This window comes from Chinchilla lanigera, unplaced genomic scaffold, assembly GCF_000276665.1.
Source record: "Chinchilla lanigera isolate Chin_1 unplaced genomic scaffold, ChiLan1.0 scaffold00109, whole genome shotgun sequence".
NCBI lineage: Eukaryota > Metazoa > Chordata > Mammalia > Rodentia > Chinchillidae > Chinchilla > Chinchilla lanigera.
Genome location: NW_004955510.1, coordinates 76485 through 101319, shown reverse-complemented (window position 1 = coordinate 101319; position 24835 = coordinate 76485). Strand labels below are relative to the sequence as shown.

The window sequence follows — 24835 nt, the reverse complement described above, 5'->3', positions numbered from 1 at the left end:
GGATTACTGAAGAGGGTTGTAACCAGGCCCATGATGACTTTTATTATCCCATATAATGGCAAAGTATGCATTACAAATTTAAGAATCTGTTTTACAAACTTGACTAAGTGGAAGATTGCCCCATTTTGCTTGTAAGGTGGACTACTGGGCAGTAGCAAGAATCAAAATTGTATGAAGCCTTGGAAATTAAGAAAAAAATTTTAAAAATTAATTTCTGTCTGAGAAGTGTTTGTAGACTGGGAATTTAGATCTTAAAGTGGTCTTAAATCTGTCATGGTGAATAGCCACCAAATAGCACAGCTTACAGAATGAGTTCACTTGTTGAATGCAGCTAGGATTAAACATGCGATTGTATGTGTAGAGAATGTTTGCTGTTTTTTAATATTTGTTATATTGTACTGGTATCTGACAGTGCATCTGCAATGCCATGACAGTGCTTGCTACTTGAAATTGTTCCTGAAATGTGCTGATATCAGTGCATAAGGGGGGTACTTGTATTTCTATTGGATAAGTAGGACAAGGGAGGCATATATTCATCTAAAAGTGCATTTAATTCATCTAAATGCTACTTTGATTACTTAGGTACAATTTTAGTGGAAGTCTAAGACATAGCTTGTTTTATTTCAAAAGTATGGAGAGATTATATAATTTTATGGTTTGCCAGTAGAATTCCTATATTGTTGCTTTTACACTATTTCATTCATATTCATAACTAAAAACATTTTCCATCACTCTAAAACATGATTAAAGGTGATGTATAGCTATTTTGAAAAACATCTACTTTTCTACTGAATTAAATCATCACATCTTTTTTCCTCTGTAGATGTAGCTTTGGAATCAAACCCTTCTGACCATCCAAGGGCAAGAACAATGTTCCTGAGCAAATCTCAAACATACGGTAAGAATCCTTTTCCCCATCAAGGATAAGGATGAAAACCATTGCTATTTTATGTGATAAGTTATAGAAAATATTTAGAAGAACCTATGCATTTGTTTCAAATTTTCAACTTTCCGTATATTCACTTTACCTTTACTGCGTGATTATACACTTCCTTTTAAATGTCAGTTTTTAGTTGAGAGCTTGTGCACTTTCTGGTAACATTTTGCCACCTCTTTATCAGTACAGTATTCCATATGATTAAGAAGTCACAGGTTGTTATTTTCAATACTATTTTATTCCTTTCCTCTTATGCCATAGATTATGCTCTAAAAAGAAATGATAGGTCTTAGGTTACAGTTAAATTATCATGTTGGCAAAATTTAAGTATCATAGATAGAATCATCAGTTTGACCTCATTGCTACAGGGTTCTAACCACATGAGCCTAGCTCACACCAGTCTTATGATTTATGGTGTAAGCTAACATAGACGTCCTACTGTCTTCTATTGCTTTACTGAAAGGAACAGTTGATGATTACTTGTTTGATCAGTCTTGCATGTCTCTGTTTGTTTTCCTGAGAAACCACCTTGAAGATATCAATACTTAATACAACAAACATTGTTAATTTCCTACAACTTTGTCTGTAACTCTGTACTGTTTGTACTGTTCTTATGCTATTTTGTAAATGGATGTCTGTTAATATGTTTTTCTTTTATTTCTTTTAAAAAAGAAATTTTAAACTAGTCAAAACTTTTTAATCCTAATATGAAAATCAGTGCAAACATACTCCTTTGATATTTCTTTGATATTTCATTAATTTCATTAATGATATTTCATTAGCTTACATTAGGATGAGAATCAGACCTGTAGTAATTTTGTGTTACCATATATCTTTTTCTTAAATTTGGCCAAATCTTTTGTGTTGCTGTTAGAAAAACAATATATGACCAAATCTTTTAGTTGACTGCAACAGTAAGAATTTAAGGAAAGAAGTCTGTAATACTTGGAGAAATGTAGCACATTGAAAAAATTTTGATCTGCATTTCCATTTGTGCACAATTTTCCTTTCTTGAGCTGGTCATTTCTGGCTAACATTGTGTTTCTTCATTTCTTCAAGAGCTGTGGGCCTGTCATATGTGAAGTATAGGTAGCACTACATGGGTGTTCTATGCTCCTGTCTTCAGGGGACAGTAACGTGCCTGCAGCAGGCTTAACATTAAAGGAGAAGGCAGTGTGGGAAACTCTTTGGCCCATGTCACTCTCTGAGCATTTACTTTAAGGCCTTTCATACTATGTTCAGTTGAATTAACACCCTCATTTCAAGCTCAAAATTTGAGGTAGATTATCTTCCAATTTTCTAAAAACCCACTAATTATTTTAGTAGCTATATGGCTTATATCTAGATTTCCCTTCAAAACCTCATGCACTCATAGGTGGGACTTTTTAGAGATGGTTGGATCTACAGTGTGTGAGTATGAATTAGGGATGTGTGAGAACTGGATTAGTCTACTACTTGGTTAGCATAGTTCCAGGTACTGATAATGTGAAGGACCATCCTGAGTGTGTGTGGCCTGGGAACCAGCTGATGATGGACTGAAACCTCTGTGCACTGAAATAAACCTTTCTTCCTTTAACTTGTGAATATGAAGTATTTTATTCCAGCAATTAGAAGTAGTTAAGATAATAATATATTTCCAATATAGTATCTTTATAGATTACCAGTAAGTGGTTAAAGAAAATTCCAGGACTTCTAGTCCAGCAAGAGGTCAGCACCTAGACAGAAGCTGGTTCTTAGTGCTTTCTGCTAGATGCTGATAGTTAAGCTGTATGGTAATGTACAATTATAAAGTAGTGTTTATTTACTCAGGACACTCAGTTTAGCGGTTCAGATTTGCAAAAACTATTTTTAATAGCTAGATTTTTCTTAGTCCAGTTCGTTTAAATGTTTCATATAAAGAAAGTCTCTTAACTGTTAGGTTTTTTTTTTAAGGTATAACTTTTTCGCTTTTACTTTAAGGAGTTCATCTTAGTAGATGTAATACAACAACCATTGTTAATTTCCTATCACATTGTCTGAAATTCTGTATTGCTTTTATTGTTTTTGTGTTGTTTTATGTCTGTGTATGTTAATATGTGTTCATTCTTTTATCTTTTAAAAGAAAGTAAAACAGAATTTTATATCATTTTGTATATTGGTAATCCACCAGATAATTAGTAGCCACTTTTACTCCTCTATAGCATTTGTATCAGAATTGATTAGTTAGTGTTTTGTTTTTATTCTTAGTGCATGATAAGAGGAAGAAGAAGTATTCCAACCAGGTAAGTAAATAGAAAGATAAGAAAATGAGTTTGAATCAGAAGAATTCTTTTTCTAAATTAAATTTATTTGTACATTTTTGATACATGATGATCCCATTGATTGTAGGGCATTGTACCTGTACATAGTATATTTTGATTCTTTTCTTATTCCCATTCCTCTTCTCTCTGTTCAACCCTTATCTTCTTATTTATCAAAGCTGTATTTCTATTTTTTCTTCTATTCTTTTGTCTTTTTCCCTTCCTTCTCTTTCTCTTCCCTCCTGCCCTATTCCCTGTCCCAGGTGAACATTTTCTTCCTACTTCCCAATATTTATCACCCATTTTTGTCCTTATTTTCAGTTTTGGTTTCTCACACAAGAGAAACAATACAATATTTAAATATGTGTGTCCAATTTATTTCACTTAAAAGTATGGTCTCAAGGTACATCCATTAACCTAAAAATGTCTCAAGTTTATCTTTCTTTATGGCTGAGTAGTACTCAATTATATATAAAAATCACATTTTCTTTATCCATTCCTCAAGTATCTGGGCTGCTTCAAAGATTTAGCTACTACATATTGTGCTGCTATAAGCATGGGTGTTCATATATTGCTGTATTTTGATACTTTTCATTCCTTCTGGAAGATACCAAGAAAGGAATACCTGGGTCAGGTGGAACCTGTAGTTTAAGTTTTTTGAGGTATCTCCATACTGATTTCCATATTGGTTGCATAAATTTACACTCTCCTAACCCACAAACTGTAGATAAATGTTCCTTTTTCCCCACAGTCTTGTCAACTTTTGTTATTGGCTGATTTCTTGATGCTAGCCATATTTTCTGGAGCAAGATGGAATCTCAGTGCTGTTTTAACCTGCATTTCTCAAATGACCAGTGATGTTAAACATTTTTATATACTTATTTGGTATTTGTACTTCTTGATCTGGGAAGTATTTATTCATATCAGATGCCCATTTTAGATAGGGTCTTTAAATATGGAGGTCTAAATATTTTTAGTTCTTCATATATTCTAAATATTATTCCTTTGTCTGAGGAATAACTAATAAATTTTTTCACCTTCTATGGGTTGTATCTTTATTCTGTGGTTTCTTTTGCTGTGCAAAAGCTTTTTAATGTGTTCATATGCAGATTTTTTTGGATATTTCCTGTGTGATTGGGATTTTGTTCATAGTCTTTGCATACAACCATATTTGCAAGAGTTTTATTTATTTTATCTTCTAGAAGATTGCTTCTGTTTTAATATTTAGATCTTTGATCCATTTTGATTTTAGTTTAGTGTTTGGTGAGAACTATAGGTCTATGTTTAATCTTCAGCATGTGGACAGCCAGTTTTCCCAGCACTGTTTACTAAAGAGGCTTTTTTTTCTTCCACTGAAGAAGTTTGGCCCCTTTGACAAAGATATTTACATGAGTATGTTTGAAATTGTTTTTGTATCTTCTACTCTGTTCCATTGATCCTGGGTCTGTTTTTTGCCCTTACCATTCTGTTTTTATTACAGCAGCTTTGTACTATAATTTTAGGTCAGGGACTGTGATACCCCTGCCTTGCTTTTGATGTGCAGGATTGTTTTTGCTATTCTAAATTTCTTCTACCTCCACATGAATTTCAGGATACTTTTCTATAGTTCTGTGAGGGTATGGTATTGGTATTTTAATCAGGATTGCATTAAATCTGTGAATAGTTTTGGAAGTATGGCCATTTTTCCTATACTGGTCCTGCTTATCCAAGCATATGTGATACCTTTCCACTTTTTATATACTCTTTGATCTTTTTTGAGCACTGTAGTTTTCAGTGTAAAGGTTCTTTAGCTCCTTTTTTAGAATGATTTCTATTTCATTTTCCTTGATGCTATTGTGAAAGTTGTTGTATCCCTAATTTCTCCCTTGGTAAGTTTGTTGTTTGTGTACAGAAACACTACTGATTTTTGAGTGTTGACTTTGTATCCTGTTACATTACTGAATTTGATTATTAAACCTAGGAGTTTTTTGGTGGTTTTTGGAGTCTTTTATGTAGGGTATCATGCCATCCAAAAATAATGATAATTTAACTTCTTTCTTTCTTATCCTTATTTCTTTTCTCTCTCTTATCTAACTGCTCTGATTAATATTGCCAGAACTATAATAAATAGGAATGGTGGTAGTGGAAATCTTTGTTTTTTTCCTGATTTCAGAGTGAAAACCTTCAATTTTGGGTCATTTAGTATGATGTTGGCTGTTGGATAGTCATAGATTGATTTAATCCAATTGCAATAAAGAACTATTCCAGGTTTCTGTAAGGGTTTTTTTTTTATCATGGATAGGTGTTGGACTTTGTCACATGCTTTGTTTGCATCTATTTAGATGTTCATGTGGTTTTTGTCCTTATTTCTGTTAGTGTGATGTATTATATGTATTGATTTGCATATGTTGAAACATCTCTGCATCCCTGGGATGAATCCTACTTGGTAATGGAGTATAATCTTTTTGAGACTTTACTCCTTCTCTTTGCCAGTATCTTTTACAGATTTTTATGCCTATGTTCATTAGGGAATTTGACCTATAATTCTCTCTTTCTTTTGAATCCTTCTCTGGTTTTGGTATCAGTGCAATGCTTGCTTTCGGAAATGAGTTTAGGAGCTTTTGCTTCCATTTCAATTTCATTAAAGAGTTTAAGGGGTAGTGTCATTAAGTCTTCTCTAAAGCTCTTGTAGAATTTAACAGTGAATCTACCAGGACCTTGGATTTTCTTTGTTGGTAGGGTTTTAATTACATCTTCATTTTCATTAACTGATATTGGTTTATTTAGAATTTTATATCCTCTTGATTCGGCTTTGGTAAAAACATATGTATCTAAGAATGTGCCCATTTCTTCTGAGTTACCATCTTACTGGAGTACCAGTTCTCCATGTAGGTTTTGATGATCTTGTGGATTTCTTCAACATCTGTTGTGAATTCACTCTCTTTATTCATAGCTGCATAGATTTGAGTCTTTTATTTCCTTTTTTTGATAAAGCTAGTTAAGGGTTTGTCAATTTAATTTAATGTTTCAAAGAATCACCTCTTCAATCCATTTATTCTTTGCATTGTTTTATTAGTCTTCAGTGCATAAATTGCTGCTCTGAGCTTTATAATTTTCTCCTTCATATGAGATTTGAGCTTGATTTTCACTTTGCTCTAGAAGCTTGAGATTCAACATTAGCTTATTTGAGCTCACTCTGCTTTTCTGATATGAGAATTCACAGCTACAAATCTACCTCATATGATTTCTTTCATTTCATATGGGGTCATTGATCCCATATGCACTGCATTTGAGTATGTTGTATTAAATTATTGTAACTGTCTAATACTTCTTTAATTTTATTTGTGACTCACTCGTTGTTCAGGATTGCAATGCCACCTGGAAGAGATTAGAACTGCACCCTCTGCCTCCTCTGTTCTCCCTGCAATGGCAGTTCCAGCAGGAAAAGTGAAGGCAATGAGAACAGTGGGGGTGGTATCAGTGAGAGGAGCATAAATCCATGCCCAGTGCTGCCTCCATTGCCCAAGTATGGAAATGCCCATGAGAGGGTTGTAAATTTGCACTGCTTCCTTCCTCCATTGCTCTGGGACTATGGAGCCAGCAAGAGGAGACATCTGGAGGAATAGAAACCTTATAGGGAAGCCATGACATCAGTGCTTAATGCTATCTAATATTAGAAAGCTAAAAGCATCATCACAGAAAACAAATTAAATAAAAAATAGAAAATGACGAGATGAAGAACCAAAATACAATTACAAATGTGCAGCCCACCCAGGACAAGTCCAGAACACAAGGACACAGAGGAAGTCAGAAACCAACAGATAGAACTCTCTGAAGTGATAGCAGCAGAAGTGAAAAAAACAAATGGAAGAGGTCATAGAAAAAATAATCTCTAAGATGAAAAAAGAAATCACTATCAAAATAAAAGTGATTAAACCAAACAAAGATAAACAAATAGAGGAGCTCAGGAAAATGATGGAAACCATGAATGAAAAACATAGACAAAAAATGCAATCAGTGAAACATATCCAAAGACAAACCTATCCAAAGGCAGGAGATGAGAAACTCCACTGAAAGTATACACAACAGATTGAATGAAGGCGGATACAATATTGTATCTAGAAGAAAGGAATTCAGCTAGTGACCAGGGAAAAGAAAGATATCTTAAAAGTTGAAAGAGATCATGAAAAATCAATCCAATGGCTGCAGGATGAAGCTAAGAAGAACAACATAAGACTGACTGGAATCAGTGAGAAAGCTGGGGCAGCACAAAAATCATTAAAAACCTCTTCACAGAAATACTGGCAAGGTCGTGAGTTCGGTTCCCAGTACCGGAGAAAAACCAAAAAAAAAAAAAAAAAGAAATACTGGCAGAAAACTTCCCAAACATGGATAATGAATTTGACATACAAATAAATGAAGCATATAGAAATCTAAATATTCATGACAAAAAAACTACACCAAGGTATATAATAATCAAGATTCCAGAAATTCAGGACAAGAACAAAATGTTAAAAGATGCTAGAGAAAAGAAACATATCACCTATATAGGAAAGCCCATCAGAATCACAGAAGTCTTCTCAACACAAACCCTCAAGTCAAGGGGAGCTTGGTGTGGAGTATTTCAAGTCCTAAAGGAAAACAATCTTCAACCCAGACTGAGGTATCTAGCAAAACTATCTTTCAAAACTGATAGAGAAATAAGATGCTTCCATGACAAGGAGAAATTGAAGAAATTCAAGACCATCAAGGAAGCTCTATAGAATTCTGTGAAACACATATTAGAAACAGATAAAGAAAACCACATACATAAGAACACCAATAGACAGAAACCAAGCTATTAAACTGCACAAAAACAGGGAACAAACAACAGGGTAGCAACATGAAAAATAAAACCCAATGTATGCCAGTTTTGACTGTCAATGTAAAAGGTCTCAACTTACCAATCAAAAGAAACAGGCTGACAAAATGGGTCAAGAAACAAGATCCAACAATATGCTGCATTCAAGAAACATATTTAACCCCAAAAGAAATTCATAGACGAAATGTTAAAGGATAGAAAACAATTTTTCATGCCATAGGTACCCAGAAAAAAGCAGAAATAGCCATTGTATTTGGAAACAGTGCACACTTTAAACCAAAACTGATCAAAAGACACAAAGAAGTTAGCTACATACTCATTCAGCAAAAATTCTAAGAGATAACAATCATAGATATCTATGCAGCAATCATTCAACTGCTGATGTTAAATGTTTATTGAAAGGAACAGGTTCACCAAACTACATAAAACAAATCTTAACTGACATGAAAAACTAAATAAGCACTAACATATTTGTGGTGATGGACCTTAATACCCCACTCTCACAAATGGATAAATCAACTAGACAAAAATATTTTTTAAAAAAGATATTATAATTAAACCAAGCCTGTAAACAAAAAGACTTCATAGAGATCTACACAGTGTTCTTTCACAAAACAACAGAATACACATTCTTAGCTGCACATGGGACATTTTCCAAAATAGAAAATATATTACCTGACAAACCATGATTAAGTAAATGTAGAGGAACTGAAATCATCCCATGCATACTATCTGATCACAGCACAATGAAACTGGAGATCAAAAATAAAGGAAATCCCCCAAAATACATTAATACATGGAAATTAAACGGCACCCTCTGAAGAACAAGTGGTCATAGAGGAAATTAAAAAGGAAACTAAACACTATGTAAAATTAACTAATAATACTAGTACAACATAACAAAACTTATGGGATGCAATAAAAGCAGTTCTATGAGAGAAAAGTATAGTGAGCAACTCACACATTAGGAAAAAAGAAAGAAGGAAGGGAAAAATGAAAGAAGGAAGGGAAAAATATATAAGTATATAGAAGGATAGCTGGGATAATTGTACTGCTAATATTGAATGGTTGATTGAAAGGAACAGTTAAACTTTAAATTTTTTTCTTGACCAATTTTGCATGCTTAGACCTGGTAATCAGAACAACTAATTAAAAACAACAGTATGCAATATAACAACCATTATTGAATTCCTATCATCTTGTTGAATGAAGCTCTGTATCATTTCGAATGTTTTTTTATTAATTTTATTCTCTTTAACTATTTGATCAATCTTGCATTCACACATCTGCTAACCTGACCAAACTTGTTGAAGAAAACAATATATAATATAATAACCTTTGTTAATCCCTATCATATTGTTTTGAAATCCTCTATCATTTTTATTGTTTTTATGTTGTTTCATTTTTGTCTTTGTCGATATTTTGTTTTTTTCTACTTAAAATGAAAAGATTTGTTCCACTTATGAGTATGGTCTCTAGTTGTGACCATTTACATGTAAAGGTTTTGAGTTTATCTTTCTTTATAGCTGAGTAGTATTCCATTATATAAAAGTACCACAATTTTCTTATCCAGTGCTCAGTGGATGGACATTTGGGTTGCTTCCACAATTTAGCAACTACAAATTGTGCTGATATGAACATAGGTGCACATATATCGCTGTGATATGATGTTTTTAGATCTTCTGGGAAAATACTCAAAAGGGGAATAACTGGGTTGAATGGGACTTCTAGACCTAGTTTTCTGAGGAATCTCCAAACTGATTTCAACAAGGGTTTCACCAGTCTGCATTCCCACCAGCAGTGAAGAAAGGTTCCTATTTCTCCAGAGCCTCACCAGCATTTGTTACTGGTTGATTTCTTAATGCTAGCCATTCTTACTGAGGTAAGGTGCAATCTCAATGTTGCTTTAATTTGCATTTCTCAAATGACTAATGATGTTGAACATTTTTTCATGTATTTATTTGCCATTTGTATTTCGTTATGTGAGAAGCGTGTACTCATCTCAGCTGCCCATTTTTGAACTGGGTATTTGAATTTGGGGGGGCTGATAGTTTGTAATTCTTTATATGTTCTAGATAGAAGCCCTTTGCCTGAGGGACAATCAGCTAAAATTTTTTCCAAGGTTTGTGGGTTTTCTTTTGACTCTGCTGGTGATTTCTTTAGATGTGCAGAAACTTTTCAGTAGGATGAGATCCCAGTTGTTGATTCTTTCAAATATTTCACCTGCAGGTTGGCTTTTGTTCATGATCTCTCTGCCTACCCATATGTCTTCAAAGTTTTTACCTACTTTCTCTTCCAATAGATTTAGTGTTTCTGGTTTAATATTGAGATCTGTGAACCATTTCGACTTGAGTTTGGTGCATGGTGATACACGTGTCTATTTTCAGTCTTTGTCAGGAGGAAAGCCAGTTTTTCCAGCACCATTTATTAAAGAGGCTATCATTCTCCCAGTGAGTTTGTTTGGGCCCTTTATCAAAGATTAGGTGGCTGAATGTGTTTTTGATTTTGGCTGTTTCTTCCAGTCTGTTCCAGTGATCTTCGGGTCTGTTTTTTAGCCAGTACAGGGTTGATTTTATTAGAGCAGATTTTTAGTCTAATTTGGGGACAGGGGATTGTGATTCCACCTGAACTGTCCTTGTTGCCCAGGATTGCTTTTGTTATTTTGGGTCTCTTCTGGTTCCAGATGAATTTAAGCCATGTTTTCTCGAAATCTGTGAGGAATGCTAATGGTAGTTTAATGGAAATTGCATTGAATGTGTATAGCAGTTTTGAGAGTATGGCCATTTTCCCAATGTTGGTTCTTCCTATCCATAAGCAATGAATATTAGCCATTTATTGAAATCTTCTTTGATCTCTTTTTTCAGAGTACTGAGCTTTCAATGAATAGATGCTTTACTTCTTTTGTTAGATTGATTCCTAAATATTTCAATTTCTTGGATGTTATTGTGAAAGGTATGGTTTCTTTAATAATTTCTCTCTCAGTCTGTTTGTTGTTTGTGTATAGGAATGCTTTTGGGTTTTGAGTGTTGACTTTGTATCCACCTACACTGTTAAATTTGTTGATTAATTCAAGTTGTCTTCTGGGGGAGTTTGTGGGGTCTTCCATGTAAAGTATCATGTCATCTGCAAATACTGATAGTTTTACTTCTTCTTTTCCTATCCTTTTTCCTTTTATTTCTCTCTCTTGTCTAATTGCTCTGGCTAGAGGTCCCAGAACTATGTTGAACAGGAGTGGTGACAATGAACATCCTTGTCTTGTTCCTGATTGTAAAGTAAAAGGTTTCAGTTTTTGACCATTTAGCATGATGTTGGGGGGCTGGGAATTTAGCTCAGCGGCAAAAGCGCCTGCCTGGCAAGCGCAAGGTCATGAGTTCGGTTCCTGGTACCGGAGAAAAACAAAACAAAAAAAAACAAAAAAAAACTAAAGCATGATGTTGGCTGTTGGATTGTCATAGATGGCTTTCATCAGGTTAAGGTAAACAACATCTATTTGTATTTTTTGTGGAGATTTTATATTGAATATATGTTTGACCTTGGTGAAAGCTTTTTCTGCATCTATTGAGATGATCATGTCGGTTTATCTTTGACTCCATTTATATGGTGTTTAACATTTGTAGACTTGTCAATATTGAACCAACCTTGCATTCCTGGAATGAATCCAACTTGGTCATGATGTATGATTTCCTTCATAATTTGTTGCATTTTATTTGCTAGTATTTTATTGAGTATCTTTGCATCTATATTCATTAGAGAGATTGATCTGAAGTTCTCTCTCTTGCTTGAGTCTTTCTCTGGTTTTGATATCAGTATGATGCTTGCCTCCAGAAATGAGTTAGGGAGAATTGCTTCCTTTTCATTTTCATTGAATAGTTTGAAGAGTGTTGGTATTAAATCTTCTCTGAATTTCTTGTAAAATTCTGCCGTGAATCCATCAGGGCCTGGGCTTTTCTTTGTTGGTAGGTAGTTAATCATGTTTTTAATCTCACTGATTGATATTGGGTTGTTCAGGAATTTTATATCTTTTTGAGTCAATCTTGGTAATTCGTACATATCTCAAAATCTGTCCATTTCTTCTGAGTTTTCTATCCTATGGGAGAAAAGATTTTCAGAGTAGGTATTAATGATCTTCTAAATGTCTGTGGAATCTGTAGGAATTTTATCCCTTTCATTCCTTATTGCATGAATCTGAGTTCTTTGCTTTCTTTTCTTGATAAGGTTGGCTAGGAGTTCATCAATTTTATTTATGCTTTCAAAGAACCAACTCTTTGATTAATTTATTTATTGGAGGGTTTCCTTTGTCTCAATTTCATTAATTTCTGCCCTAATCTTTACAATCTCCTCTCTTCTCTGGATTTGGGCCTGAATTCTTCTTTTTCTAAAAGTTTGAGATGCAGCATATGGCAACTTATTTGTTCTCTTTCTGTTTTCCTTATGTGTGAATTCAGTGCTATAAATTTCCTTCTGAGGACTGCTTTCATTGCAACCCATAGATTCTGGTAAGTTGTATTTACGTTTTCATTTGTAGGTATTTTTTAATTTCATCTTTAATTTCTTCTGTGACCCATTGGTTGTTTAGGAAGTTTTTGTTTAATTTCCAATGTTTACAGATTTTTTTGAGTTCCTTTTGTCATTAATTTCCAATTTTATTGTACTGTGGTGAGATAAAATGTATGGGATAATTTGAATTCTTTTGCATTTCAGAAGGTATGCTCTATGGGCTAGGATGTGGCCTATTTTAGAGAAAGACCCATGTGTTGCTGAGAAAATGTGCACTGTGATGTTGTGGGGTGGAACACTTTGTATACATCCACTAAGTCCATTTGTTCACAGCTTTGGTTCAGATCTGTTATTTCTGTGTTGATTTTTTGTCCAGGTGACTTATCTCTTTGTGTCAGTGGGGTGTTAATGTCTCCTGTTACAATAGTGTTATCAGTTATATAGGTTTTCATGCCTGTTAAGATTTGTCTTATATAATTTGAAGCTCCAATATTTGGTGCATACATTTTTATGATTTTTATGTCATCCTCTTGCAGTTTTCCCCTGACTAGTATGTAGTGACCTTCTTGATCTCCTTTGATTGTTGTCAGTTTGAAGTTTACATTGTCTGTAAACAGAATAGCTTCACATGCTTTTTTCTGGGTTCCTCTTGCATGGAGGATTGTTTTCTTTCCTTTGACTTTTACTCTATTGAGTGCGTTTTGAGTAAAATGTGTTTCCTGTATACAGCATACCACTGGATTTTGTTTTTTTTTATCCACTCTGCCAGTCTGTTTCTTTTGACTGGAGAATTGAGGCCATTGACATTTATAATTATAACTGATATGTATTCGTTCATCATTGTCATGTTATTTACTTGCGTTGGTGTCCTACTTTTTCTACCTGTTTACTTACTTGCTCTTCTTGACATTTCCTTTCTACTGTTGTTTTTGAAATTGTGGTCAGATTTTTCTCTGTGTAGAATATCTTTTAGTACTCTTTGTAATGCTTTCTTGGCACTCGTGAAGTTCTTCAATTGTTCTTTGTCATGAAAATATTTTATTTCTCCATTGAATTTGAGGGATAGTTTGGCAAGGTACATCCATCTTGATTGGAAGATGTTCTGTGTCAGAACCTGTAGTTCTTTGCTCCAAGCTCTTCTCAATTGAATGGCTTCTGCTGAGAAATCTGCCATGATTCTGATTGGCTTTCCTTTATAGGTAATCTGTTTCTTTTCTCTAGTAGCTTTTAGTGTTCTGTTCTTTTGCTGGAAATCTGGGAACTTGACTATTGTGTCTGGGTGTAATTTTATTTTGGTTATTGTTGGTTGGAGTTCTATATGCCTCATTTACTGTATATAAAGTTCTGTTTCCATACTTGGGAAATTTTCTGTTCTTTTTTCTGCAAATATTCTTTTTAGGTCAGTCGTGTTGCCTCCTGCTCTTTCATTGACTCCTATAAGTCATACATTATTCCTCTTTGCCTTGCCACTGCTAAATTGACTTTTTCTGGATGCTTGTTGAGTTTTGGAAATCCTTGTTTCACGGTTGCTAGGTACTGTGCTGTCTTCAAAGTCTGAGATTCTATCTTCAGCTTCATTCAAGCGGTTTTGTTAGCTTTCAGTGGCAGCTTTGTTTTCCTGGAAGTCTCTTTGAATCTGGTTCATGCATTCTAACTCCTTTCTATATTTTTCATTGAATGCTTCTGTTCATTGCCTTTGTTCTTCTATTTTCTTATATGTTTCTTCTTCAGACTTTTTGAGCATTTCCTTCATTATTATTGTCATTTCATTTTTTGTCTGAGAGATTCTTTCTGATCTCATCTCTTCTATGTCCTTATGGAGTTGTTTCTTTACTTCCATTGCAATTATTTCAGCTATTTTTGCTGTGTGTTTAACAACTTCCCTTATGTCCATGTCTCCTGGACTTGTTCTGATTGGGGTGGAGTTCTGGGATTGTGTTTTAGTCCATTGTTTTGTCACTTTTGATACCAATTGCAGAGAGCTGTTTCCCTTTTCTATAGCTGCACAACAACAGCCACTAATGTCCCTAGTCCTCCTGTTGGTCACGTTTGCTCATCAATAACCTCTGAGAAGCACTAGTTAGTCTCAGGTTTTCCAGCACTTGTTGATTTGTATCTAATTATCGCAGGTCTCAGACATGGACATTGGTGTCAGCTGATGGCAGACCATCTGATCCAGCATCCCCTTGCAGTTCAGGGCATGTGCACGGCCCAGACTCTGGTTTCACTGGTGTGACAATCCTGGTCCAGTGGACCTATGTCCGCAGGCAGTTCAGGGTACAGGCAAAATTCAGACACAAACTGCAGGGTCTACAGTTTGTGACCCACCTGATTCTGTTTCTCCAGTCAGTTCAGGACACATACAGGAACCAAATGTAGGCTGGCCCAGCAGCAATCACAGACTGTCTGTGCCTTTGACTCCCTAGGGGGTCCTGCCACAAGTAAAGCATGGATTTGAACCCAGGGACCAGCAGTTCTTTGAGCACTCACTCACTAGGCACAGGACATGTGCAGAGAGAGGCTACATGGGTCCCCCCCAGGTGAAGCATTCCCTGGGGCTTCTGATTGAGGACCTCCTGTCTGCTGCAGGTGGCCAAAGGGCAGAGATTCAGTCTGTAATGGCGGTGGGGTACTAGGTTGCTCGCTCTGTCCTCAGGAAGTAGATGGGAAATGCCTGCCTCTCTCCACAAGGTTCAGCCTGGAACCGTGGCAGTGGAAGAATAGCATGGACTCAAACTGTGGGACCAGCAGCCGACTTTGATGAGATTGAAGTAAAAACTATCAATTCTTATTTTCTGAAGGGTTTTCTTCCCAAATACATGTTGGGCTTTGGTGAAAGATTTTTCTGTATCTATTGAGATGATCACGTGATTTCTGTATTTTGTTTCTATTGATATGGTGTATGACATTTATTGATTTGAATATTGAACAGTCTCTGCATTCTTGCAATGAATCCAACTTGGGCATGGTATATTATTTTCTTTATGATTTTCTGCATTCTGTTTGCTAGTATTTTATTGAGTATCTTTGCATCTATGTTGATTAGGGAGATTGGTCTGTAGTTCTCTTTCTTTGTTGGGTCTTTTTCTGGGTTTGGTATCAGTACAATACTTGCCTCTAGAAATGAGTGCGGGAGAATTGCTTCTTTTTCAATTTCATTGAAGATTTTGAGAAGTGTTAGCATTAAAACTGCTCCAAAGTTTTGTAGAATTCTGCCGTGAATACATCAGTGCCTGTGCTTTTCTTTTCAGTAAGTTTTCCATCATGTTTTGATGTTGGGTTGTTCATGATTTTTATATCTTCTTTATTCAACCTTGGTAATTTGTACATATCTAGGAATTTGTCCATTTTCTGAATTTGCTATCATATGGGAGTAAAGATTTTTAAAGTAGGCAGTAATGATCTGAATTTCTGTAGGACTTGTAGTAATTTCATTCTTTATTGCAAGAATTTGAGTTATCTCCTTTCTTGTTTTAATAAGGTTGACTAGGGGTTTATCAATTTTCTTTATTCTTTCAAAGAACCAACTCTTTGATTCTTTTATTTTTGGAGGGTTTTCTTTACTCCAATTGTATTAATTTCTGCCCTGATCTTTATAACCTCCTCCCTTCTTTGGGCTTTGTGCTTGACTTGCTCTTCTTTTTCTAAAAGTTTGAGGTCCAGCATTATGCTATTTATATTTTTTCTTTCTGTTGTTCTTATGTGTGAGTTGCTGCTATATATTTCTTTTTGAGGACTACTTTCCTTGCATCCCACAAATTCTGGTAAGTTGTACTTATATGTTTGTCTGTTTTTTTTTTTTTGGTATTTTTAAATTTCTTCATTAATTTCTTCTGTAACCCATTGATTTTTCAGGAGGATGTTATTTAATTTCCATGTTTATGAAGTTTTTGGAGTTCCTTTTGCCATTAATTTCCAATTTTATTGCACTGTGGTCATATATATGCATGGGATAATTTCAATTCTTTTGCATTTAGTTAGGTATATTCTATGGGATAGAATGTGGTCTATTTTAGAGAAAGTCCCATATGCAGCTGAGAAAAATGTGTATTCTGATGTGGTGGGGTAGAACACTCTGTATACATCTACTAAGATCATTTGTTCTCACATTTCCTTCAGGTCTATTATTTCTTTGCTGATTTTTTGTCCGGTTGACCTATCTCTTTGTGTTATAGGGGTGTTGAGGTCCTCTATTACAATAGCATTATCAATTATTTGGTTTTTCATGTCTGTTAAGATTTGTCTTGTATAGTTTTGTGCTCCCAGTTTTGGTGCATACATGTTTATGATTGTTATTTCATCCACTTGCAGTTTTCCCTTTAGAAGTATATAGTGACTGTCTGTATCTGTATTGATTATTTTTGGTTTGAAGTTTATATTGTCTGCAAACATAAAAACTACCCATACTTTTTTTCTGGGCTCCTTTTGCATGAAGGATTGTTTTCCATCCTTTGACTTTCAGTTTACTGATTTCCTTTTGAGTAAAATGTGTTTCTTGTATACAGCATATTGTTGGCTTTTGTTTCTTAATCTACTCTGCTGGTCTGTTTCTTTTGACTGATGCACTGCGACCATTTATATAATATAATTTATATTTATATTATATTAATGGTTATAACTGATATGTGTTGGTTTATCTTTGTCATCTTATTTATTTGTTGTTGGTTTCTTAATTTTGCTATTTGTTTAATTCTTTGTGGTACAGATCTGGGAACTTGACTATTATTTATTCAAAATGAAAAGATTTGTTCCACTAATGAGTATGGTCTCTAGCAGCTTTTAAGATTCTGTTCTTTTGCTAGTATTATTGTTCTTGAGATTATAGTCACTCTTTTCTCTGTCTAGAATATCCTTTATCACTCTTCGTAAGGTTCGTTTTGCACTGTTGAAGTTTTTCAGTTGTTCTTTGTTGTGTGAATATTTTATTTGCCCATTATATTTGAAGGATAGTTTTGCAGGACACATCAATATGGGTTGGAAGCTCTTTTGTCTCAAGACCTATAATACTTTGCTTCTAGCTCTTCTCAATTTAATAGTTTATTTTTAGAAGTCTGCTGTGATTCTGATGGGCTTTCCTTCATAAGTGATCTGTTTTTTCTCTCTAGCAACTTTTAAGATTCTGTTCTTTTGCTGGAGATCTGGGAACTTGACTATTATATATCTGGGTGTAGTTTTATTTTGGTTATGGCTTGTGGGAATTCTATATTACTCATTTACCTATACATCAGAATCTTTTTCCATGCTTGGGAAATTTTCTGCTATTATTTCTGCAAATATTCTTTTCATGTCATTTGTGATTCCTCCTGCTGTTTCGTTGACTCCTATTAGTCTTATGTTATTTCTGTTTGCCTCGTCTTGCAGCTGTTGAATTGATTTTTCCTGGTTCCTTGTTGACTTTAGGATATCCTTTCTCTCACGATCATTACCCGCCATGCTGTCTTCAAGATCTGATATTCTATCTTCAGCTTCATTCAAGCCGTTTTTGCAGCTTTCAATGGAAGGTTTGATTTTCTGAATATCTCTTTTAATCTTTTGCATGCGCTCTATTTCCTTCCTATATTGTTCATTTAATGTTTCCATCAATTTCCTATGCTCATCTTTCTTTTATATATGTCTTCTTTAGATGTGCTGAACAATTCTTTCATTTTTGTTGTCACTTTATTTTTTTGCCTGAGAGATTATTTCTCATCTGACATCTTGCATCGCCTGATGGAGTTGTTTCTCTATTTCCACTGCAATCAATTCAGGAGTGTGTTTACCAAGTTCTATGTTGATGTCTCCTGGACTTGTTCTGAGTTGGGTGGAGTTCTGAGATTGTGTTTTAGTCCTTCATCTTCTCATGTTTGATGTTGGGGGTAGTGTACTCAGTCTCCCTCCTCCCTACCAACTCAGCAAAGGTTGGTAGTATCCGTAGTTTTTCTGATGGTCAGACTTGCCCTCCAGTTGCCGCTGAGGTGTATTGCTTACTCTGGGATCTTCTGGAAGCTGATGAAGTTTATCTAGTTCTCCCATGTCTCAGATGCAAAGCACAATGTCAATAGATCACAGACAATCTGATCCAGTGTCCCCTGACTGCTCAGGCACAAGTATGACCCAGAACCAGTCTGAAATCATGGCATGATTATGGACTACTTGGTCCTGTGACTCCAGGCAGAGACAAAGGCAAAACCCAGCCACAACCCGCAGGATCTGCAGTTCATTGGCCACCTGATTCCATTTCTCCAGGCAGCTTTGTGCACATGCAGGAGCCAGATTCAGGTTGCACTGGTGGTGATCATGGACCTCCTTTTTATGTTATCTCTGGGAGGTCAGGGCATGTACACAGCCCAGATAAGCACATCCCAAATGCAAACCCAGGTGTTAGTGGGTTCATGTACCCCTTGAGACGGAATCTCCTGTCTTTACCAGGTGCTTGGGAGATGAAGACACAGACTGGAATGGTAGCAGTGTCCTATGTCACTTGTTCTGCTCCTGAGAAGTAGATGGGGACTATCTGGTTCTCTGGGTGTTCAGCTGCATACCATGGTGTCAGCAGATTATGGACTGCCTGATTCCATGTCTGTCAGCAGCTCATGGCATGTGCAGGATCCAGGCATGGGCTGACTGGCGGTGATCATAGACCACTTGTTTCTGTGTGCCCAGCCCAGTCATGAACTGCCAAGCCCAGACTCAAATCAGTTTCCTGAAATTCTTTTTGACTTAAATACGTTTCTTGTATGTGACATATTTTTGGATCTTGTTTCTTGATACAGTCTAACAATCTGCTTTTTCATTCATGAATTGATCTGTATGCTGTCCTCACATTGCTTGATTGTGGTGCACATAATTTCAACAAAAATGTTAATCTCTTGGTTATCTGGTTGAATGCAATCCAGGTCTTTCTAAACTCCTCTCTTTGTTTATCTTTATTTACTTTAGATTCACTAACCATGTCTTTCATTATGGTAATAATCTCTTTAGTTATCTGTGAAATTATTTCAGATTTTTTCCTAGGAGCTTTATCTGCTTTGCTGCCTATGCTCCTAGCATTTTAGAAAGTTCATCAAGATGGCTTTTGATTTCTTCCACTTCAATGCCTCCTGAATTTCTTTTGAGTGAACTGGACATCTGGGGTTGTAGCTTGTTTCCATGTTTTCTCATATACTATTTTTAAAAATTTGTTTTCTATGTTGATGCTTGTGGTTTACTTATGATAGTTAACTTTGTACTAGTATTGAGATTGCTCAGGAAATGGTGCCTTTTCAGACATGTAATTTAGGTGTTGTTGGCTTTTGGCTTTTGAATCTATCCCAAGATCTTGCCTTTTCAATTTCTTAATGTTGAAAAATTGCTGCTGATTTGGCCTCACATCCATTTCTTTGCTGCTTTCTTTCTTTGCAGTACACAATAACTATGTCACACAATAACTATGCAATCTTGGCTAAAATAATACAATTAATAGTAACAATAGTAGCAAGCACAGTTTAGAAAATGACGAACTATGGTAAATATTAATTTTCTACCTTTACTTGCACTTTCAAGATTCATTGTTATATAACAAAATCTAAAACAAACCACTAAATTGTACACAGTATATATATACAAGTCAGTAGAGAAATTTCACTCGTAGGGAAGAAAATTTAAAAGAGATAAGAGGAGAAGAAGAACAAGAGATTAGAAGGAAATATAAAGGATAAAGGAAGACTATCCAAGCTTTGGGAAATTGTGAAAGAAAGAAGGAAAAGACAAAAACAGGAACTAAACAAAACCTCCAAAAAAAACTAACAGCAATGCTCACACTCACAAAAATAATCAAGAAAAAAAAAACAAAAACAAAAACAAAAACAAAAGAAAAACAAGAAGAGAAAAGAGACTTCTCTGTGATTTCAAACCTGAGGTTATCTTCAAGTGTCTAGAGTTTTGGGGTTGTGTCCAGTTCAGGGTGTGTCTTCTCTATGTCTTGTAGAAAAAGAAGGTAGACTGAGCCCAGATTCATCCTGGATGATCCCACCAAGGCTGCAGTAAGATTGGGGTGGGTTACTGGATAGTCACTGTGAGCCTTTAGTAGGAATATGCAGCATGATTAATCTGGTGCTTTCAGCGCCACAGAAGTTCACGCTGATCCTGGGCTTTGGTGTGTGCTTGGGACCTGAGTTATTCAAACTACAACACTCTGGGTGCCTCTTGTCCATCTGACTGACTTCCTGACCCTGGATGTCTTCTATGGTTCTTCCTCATCTGGTTGTTGGGAGCCCAGACAGGGAGTCAACCCACTCCTGCTCTAAATCCTCGGTTCAGTTGGCCCTACCCTACAATGGTGTCTGGCTAATCTCCCTCTCCATGGTGTACTTAAACTAGAGTCACTCACCAGCTGCTGTAGTTCACCACTGCTCCATTACACTGGTACATTTCTCAGTGGAGGCCTGCAGAGTCATCCACCTTCAATGTATCTGTGAGATTTGAGGTTCCTCCCTCACACTGCAACCTGAAAGTCAGGGAGAAAGTGCAGCTTGCCACTTTCCATTTTTGGTTTGAGTTCCTTCTTTTCATTTTCCCTGTTGGCTTCAATTCTCCCTTCAGATCCTTTCTAGGTCCCGAGGTTCACTTCCCTCCTTTACTTTGCCAAGTTATTATTTTCCAGTGTCTAGATTCTGAATCTCAGAGAGGCTGAGACCATGCTGCTTACCACTCCTCCATCTTCCCAGAAGTCTATCTAAATCAAAGTATTTCTGCCATTATTTTTAACAATAAAATGAAGATCTAGTACTTTTACCATGGACTTTTTTTCTGTATTTTGTAAATCTCTTCTATTTTCCCCCAGTGTACTAAATTTACTCAGGAAAGTCTTTGACTTAGTGATATCTATTTTTATAGTTTCTGATATTTAAATTTTATTACAGTAATATCCACATAGTATAATCTTTTGCCTTATTTTTTAGTCCTTTAAAAAAATCAGAGTTAACTATTTTACACATCAGCTTTTAGAACAATGGTATATGCTGTTTTTCTATCATTACAGTTGAACATTTTGCTTCCTCTTTCCACCATGACCTTATCCTCTTCATCTTTTTTTTTTTTTTTTTTTTTTTTTTTTTTTTTTTTTTTTTTTGAGACAGGGTCTCACTATGAAGTTTAGGCTGGCCTTGAGCTCACTTTGTAGCCCAGGCTGGTCTTGAACTTGCAACTATGCTTCTGCCTCAGCCTTCCGAGTGCTGGGATTACAGGCATGCACCACCACACCTGGTTACCATTTTCTTGATATGTACCACATTTTAAAAATTAAAACACTAATTGGTATTTACGTTATGACTATTGCTCCTGGTTGAGCCATGTAATAGTCTCGCTATGCTTCGTCTTTGTACAACCTTAGTTCTTTCTGTTAAATATTTCCAAAATCAGAGCATGTCTGGATTTCTGAATGATCCCATTTTTCCTAACCAACATTATTTTACAAAGCTAACTGCAGTAAGTAACCCTAGCTGGTGTTTTCCTGTTTTCACATTCTTTTCCTCTCTGTGGAATTAATTTCCTATCTTCACTTGGCCTGTTTTCTAACAACTTTTTGCCCCTAGAAAGTTGTCACATTTGTCACATGCTTAACAAGATATTTTTCATGTCCTAAAATACACCTGTTTTATTTTTCTCCAGAAGGCAGCCCATCTAGATTTTCCTACTTTAGTAAGCCTGACCTTTCTGTACCTAAAGTATGTATGTATATGTTATTTCTGATGGTGGATTATTGACAATTTTTAAATGTTGTGTGCATTCAACCAGGTCTTCTGCCTGCCCCCTCTTTCTTGGGTTTATGGGGAGTACAGATGGAGATAATCACTGCATGATGAAAACCATTTCATTAGTAGGATGAAAGAAGGTTCATCTGAGTTATTTTTTGTGTATTTCCTTTAGCAGCTGAAAATTATTAATATTCTGTGATTTTAAAGAATGCTTCTGTGAATCTTCTATTGTTCATTGATGGGTTTATCAGCTTAGCTTTTAAGGAAGAAAATTCATGTAATATATATTAGGCTGATTTAGTATTTGACTATTACTGTATTCTTTTCCTATTTGCAAATAAATGGGCTCCAAAATCTTTAAACAACCACTACTTTCCCAGGAAGCCTAGATGCATACTCTGGCCCCCCTAAGATTCTTTCTCACTAGGTAAAGTGAAGGCCACTGCCAGAGGCCACTGAAAATGCTCTCTGGGGAAATGCTATGATCTTCAGGCCCAGGAAATAATCACCCATCATCACTTGCTGAACAGTGACACTTTCTGCTTTGTGTCCTCCAATGTGACTGGGACCAAAGCATTCTGTTCTCGTCTTCATTTTCCTAACATATCAATGATTTTTCATTGTGATGGCAGATCCCCTAATTACCTTATTGCTTAGCATCAGGTGATGCTAACTCAGTGTCTCACGACTCTAAATTCTAGCAGTTAGACCACTGTGTAGGTTTGCTTTTGTCTTACCTCGCTCTGGGTGTAACATCCTCTGGCAGACTGGTACATACACACACACACACACACACACACACACACACACACATAGACACACACATACACACCATGATATTCTATGCAGTTAAGCTTCTTCAAATTAAAAATAGAAGGATCTTGTTCTAGCAGTTGAATTAGTTACAAGTAAAGTTATTGGTGCTGCTGGATCTAGTTCTAATCGTTTGGGTTCATTATGGTAAACCTATATAACTCAACATATTCACTTCATTGTGGCAACAGATTAACAAAAATGGGTCAATCTGAGACTTATAAAGTGAAAGAAAGAGGAAAAAGTGACATATGAATATACTTTGCAAATGTCACATTAATGTGACAACAAATATGACTGATTTATATTATTGTGTTTTTAAAGTGGGATTCTTCACTCTCTCAGAGTATTTTTTTCCAAGTGAAATGTTATTTTGGTCCTTTATTATTTTGTTTTGGTTTATTGAGACAGAGTCTTGCTATGTAGTTCAGCCTGGCCTTGAATTTAATATGTAGCCCAGGCTGGCCTCAAACTCTCAGTGATTCTCCTGCCTCAGTCTCCCAAGTGCTGGAATTACAGGTGTGTACCACTAAACCCTGTTTGGTCTATTAGTGATAGCAGTCAACCAGTCAGGCCCTTTAAACAGTTTTGCCTTGGTAACTCTTACTGGTGTAATCATTTTCTAATGTTGCTTTTAAGACCATGAATCTCTTTGTAGCTTTATGATAACAGAATATTATTATCCATACACGATCAAGGATTTTTTTTACACTGTATAAGTAAAAATTCTTTATAGGTTTAAATGATTGGGATTAATGTATATGAACTGAAATTGTTGCAAAATTTTAAAATGATTTTCTTAACATGGTGTTTTCCAAATATTCTGCAAAATATATGAAAATGATCGACATTTGTTTCATAATAAAGCAGAATGAGAGACTCATACAGAGCCAGTAAGTTTAGAGTTTTTCTTTTAAATTTATAGTTAAACATTGTTTTATTTTAACTTTCTTTAAAAATGGGAAATGATGCATGGTGTTACAGTTTGAATCTGTGTGACCCCCCAAAGCCTCAAGTGGACATGGGGCAGGCTTTTCAAGTTTGATGGGTGTGAGGGCTACATATGTAAGGGTGAGAAAGAAGCTGCTTGAGGCCATTCCTCCCCCTTTCTGCCCTGGTGTATGCTGGTTGCTTTTGCTGTGTTCTGTTGCCATGAGCTGTAGCTCTCTGCCATGTGCCACTCTGCCTTAAATCTGCCAAGTACGGACTGAAACTTCCACGGATCATAAGCAAAATAAACCTTTCCTTCCTTAATTTTGGGAGTCAGGTATTTTGTCCCAGCAGTGAGAGAAAAGTAAGCAAGACAGAATTTGGTACCAGAGGAGTGGGGTCGTTGCTCTGACTAAATCTGACCATGTGGTTCAAGACCCTTTCGAAATGGCTTGTGGGGAGTGTTTGGAAAGGTTTGGAGTTTTTGCCTGAAAGAGAAGCGCTAGAATGCCCTTGGCTGTTCTGTTTGGGAGATTCTGGTCAGAGCTCAGAAGATCAGAAAGCTGATAGAAATCTTGCCAGTAAAGACCAAGTTTGGGAGGTTTCTGCTGGTAAGAAGGACTGCATTGGTTGGTGGATTCCAGATGATGTGTGTTATGGCTTGGCAGAAAGTTTGTCTGCATTTTGCTCATGTCCAGAGACTTTGCCTAAGACTGAGATTAAGGGCAGCAGTGGACTGATTAATCTGGTAAAAGAAATTTCAAAGCAGTCGAAAGTTGGGGCAGTGGCATGGCTATGGTTGGGGGCTTCTAGCCAGATTTATATT

The 24835-nt window shown here is 35.8% G+C and overlaps 1 protein-coding gene across 1 annotated transcript in view; it reads left to right on the top strand.

Moving 5' to 3' along the window:
• The window catches only part of LOC102024831 (cyclin-Y-like protein 1), a 75767-nt gene that overhangs the window by 14271 nt on the left and 36661 nt on the right, over positions 1 to 24835 (top strand). The window contains exons 2-3 of the mRNA XM_005407863.1: positions 824 to 898; positions 3164 to 3198. Of these exons, the coding sequence (XP_005407920.1) occupies positions 824 to 898; positions 3164 to 3198 (110 nt within the window). The remainder of the gene's footprint in view (positions 1 to 823; positions 899 to 3163; positions 3199 to 24835) is intronic.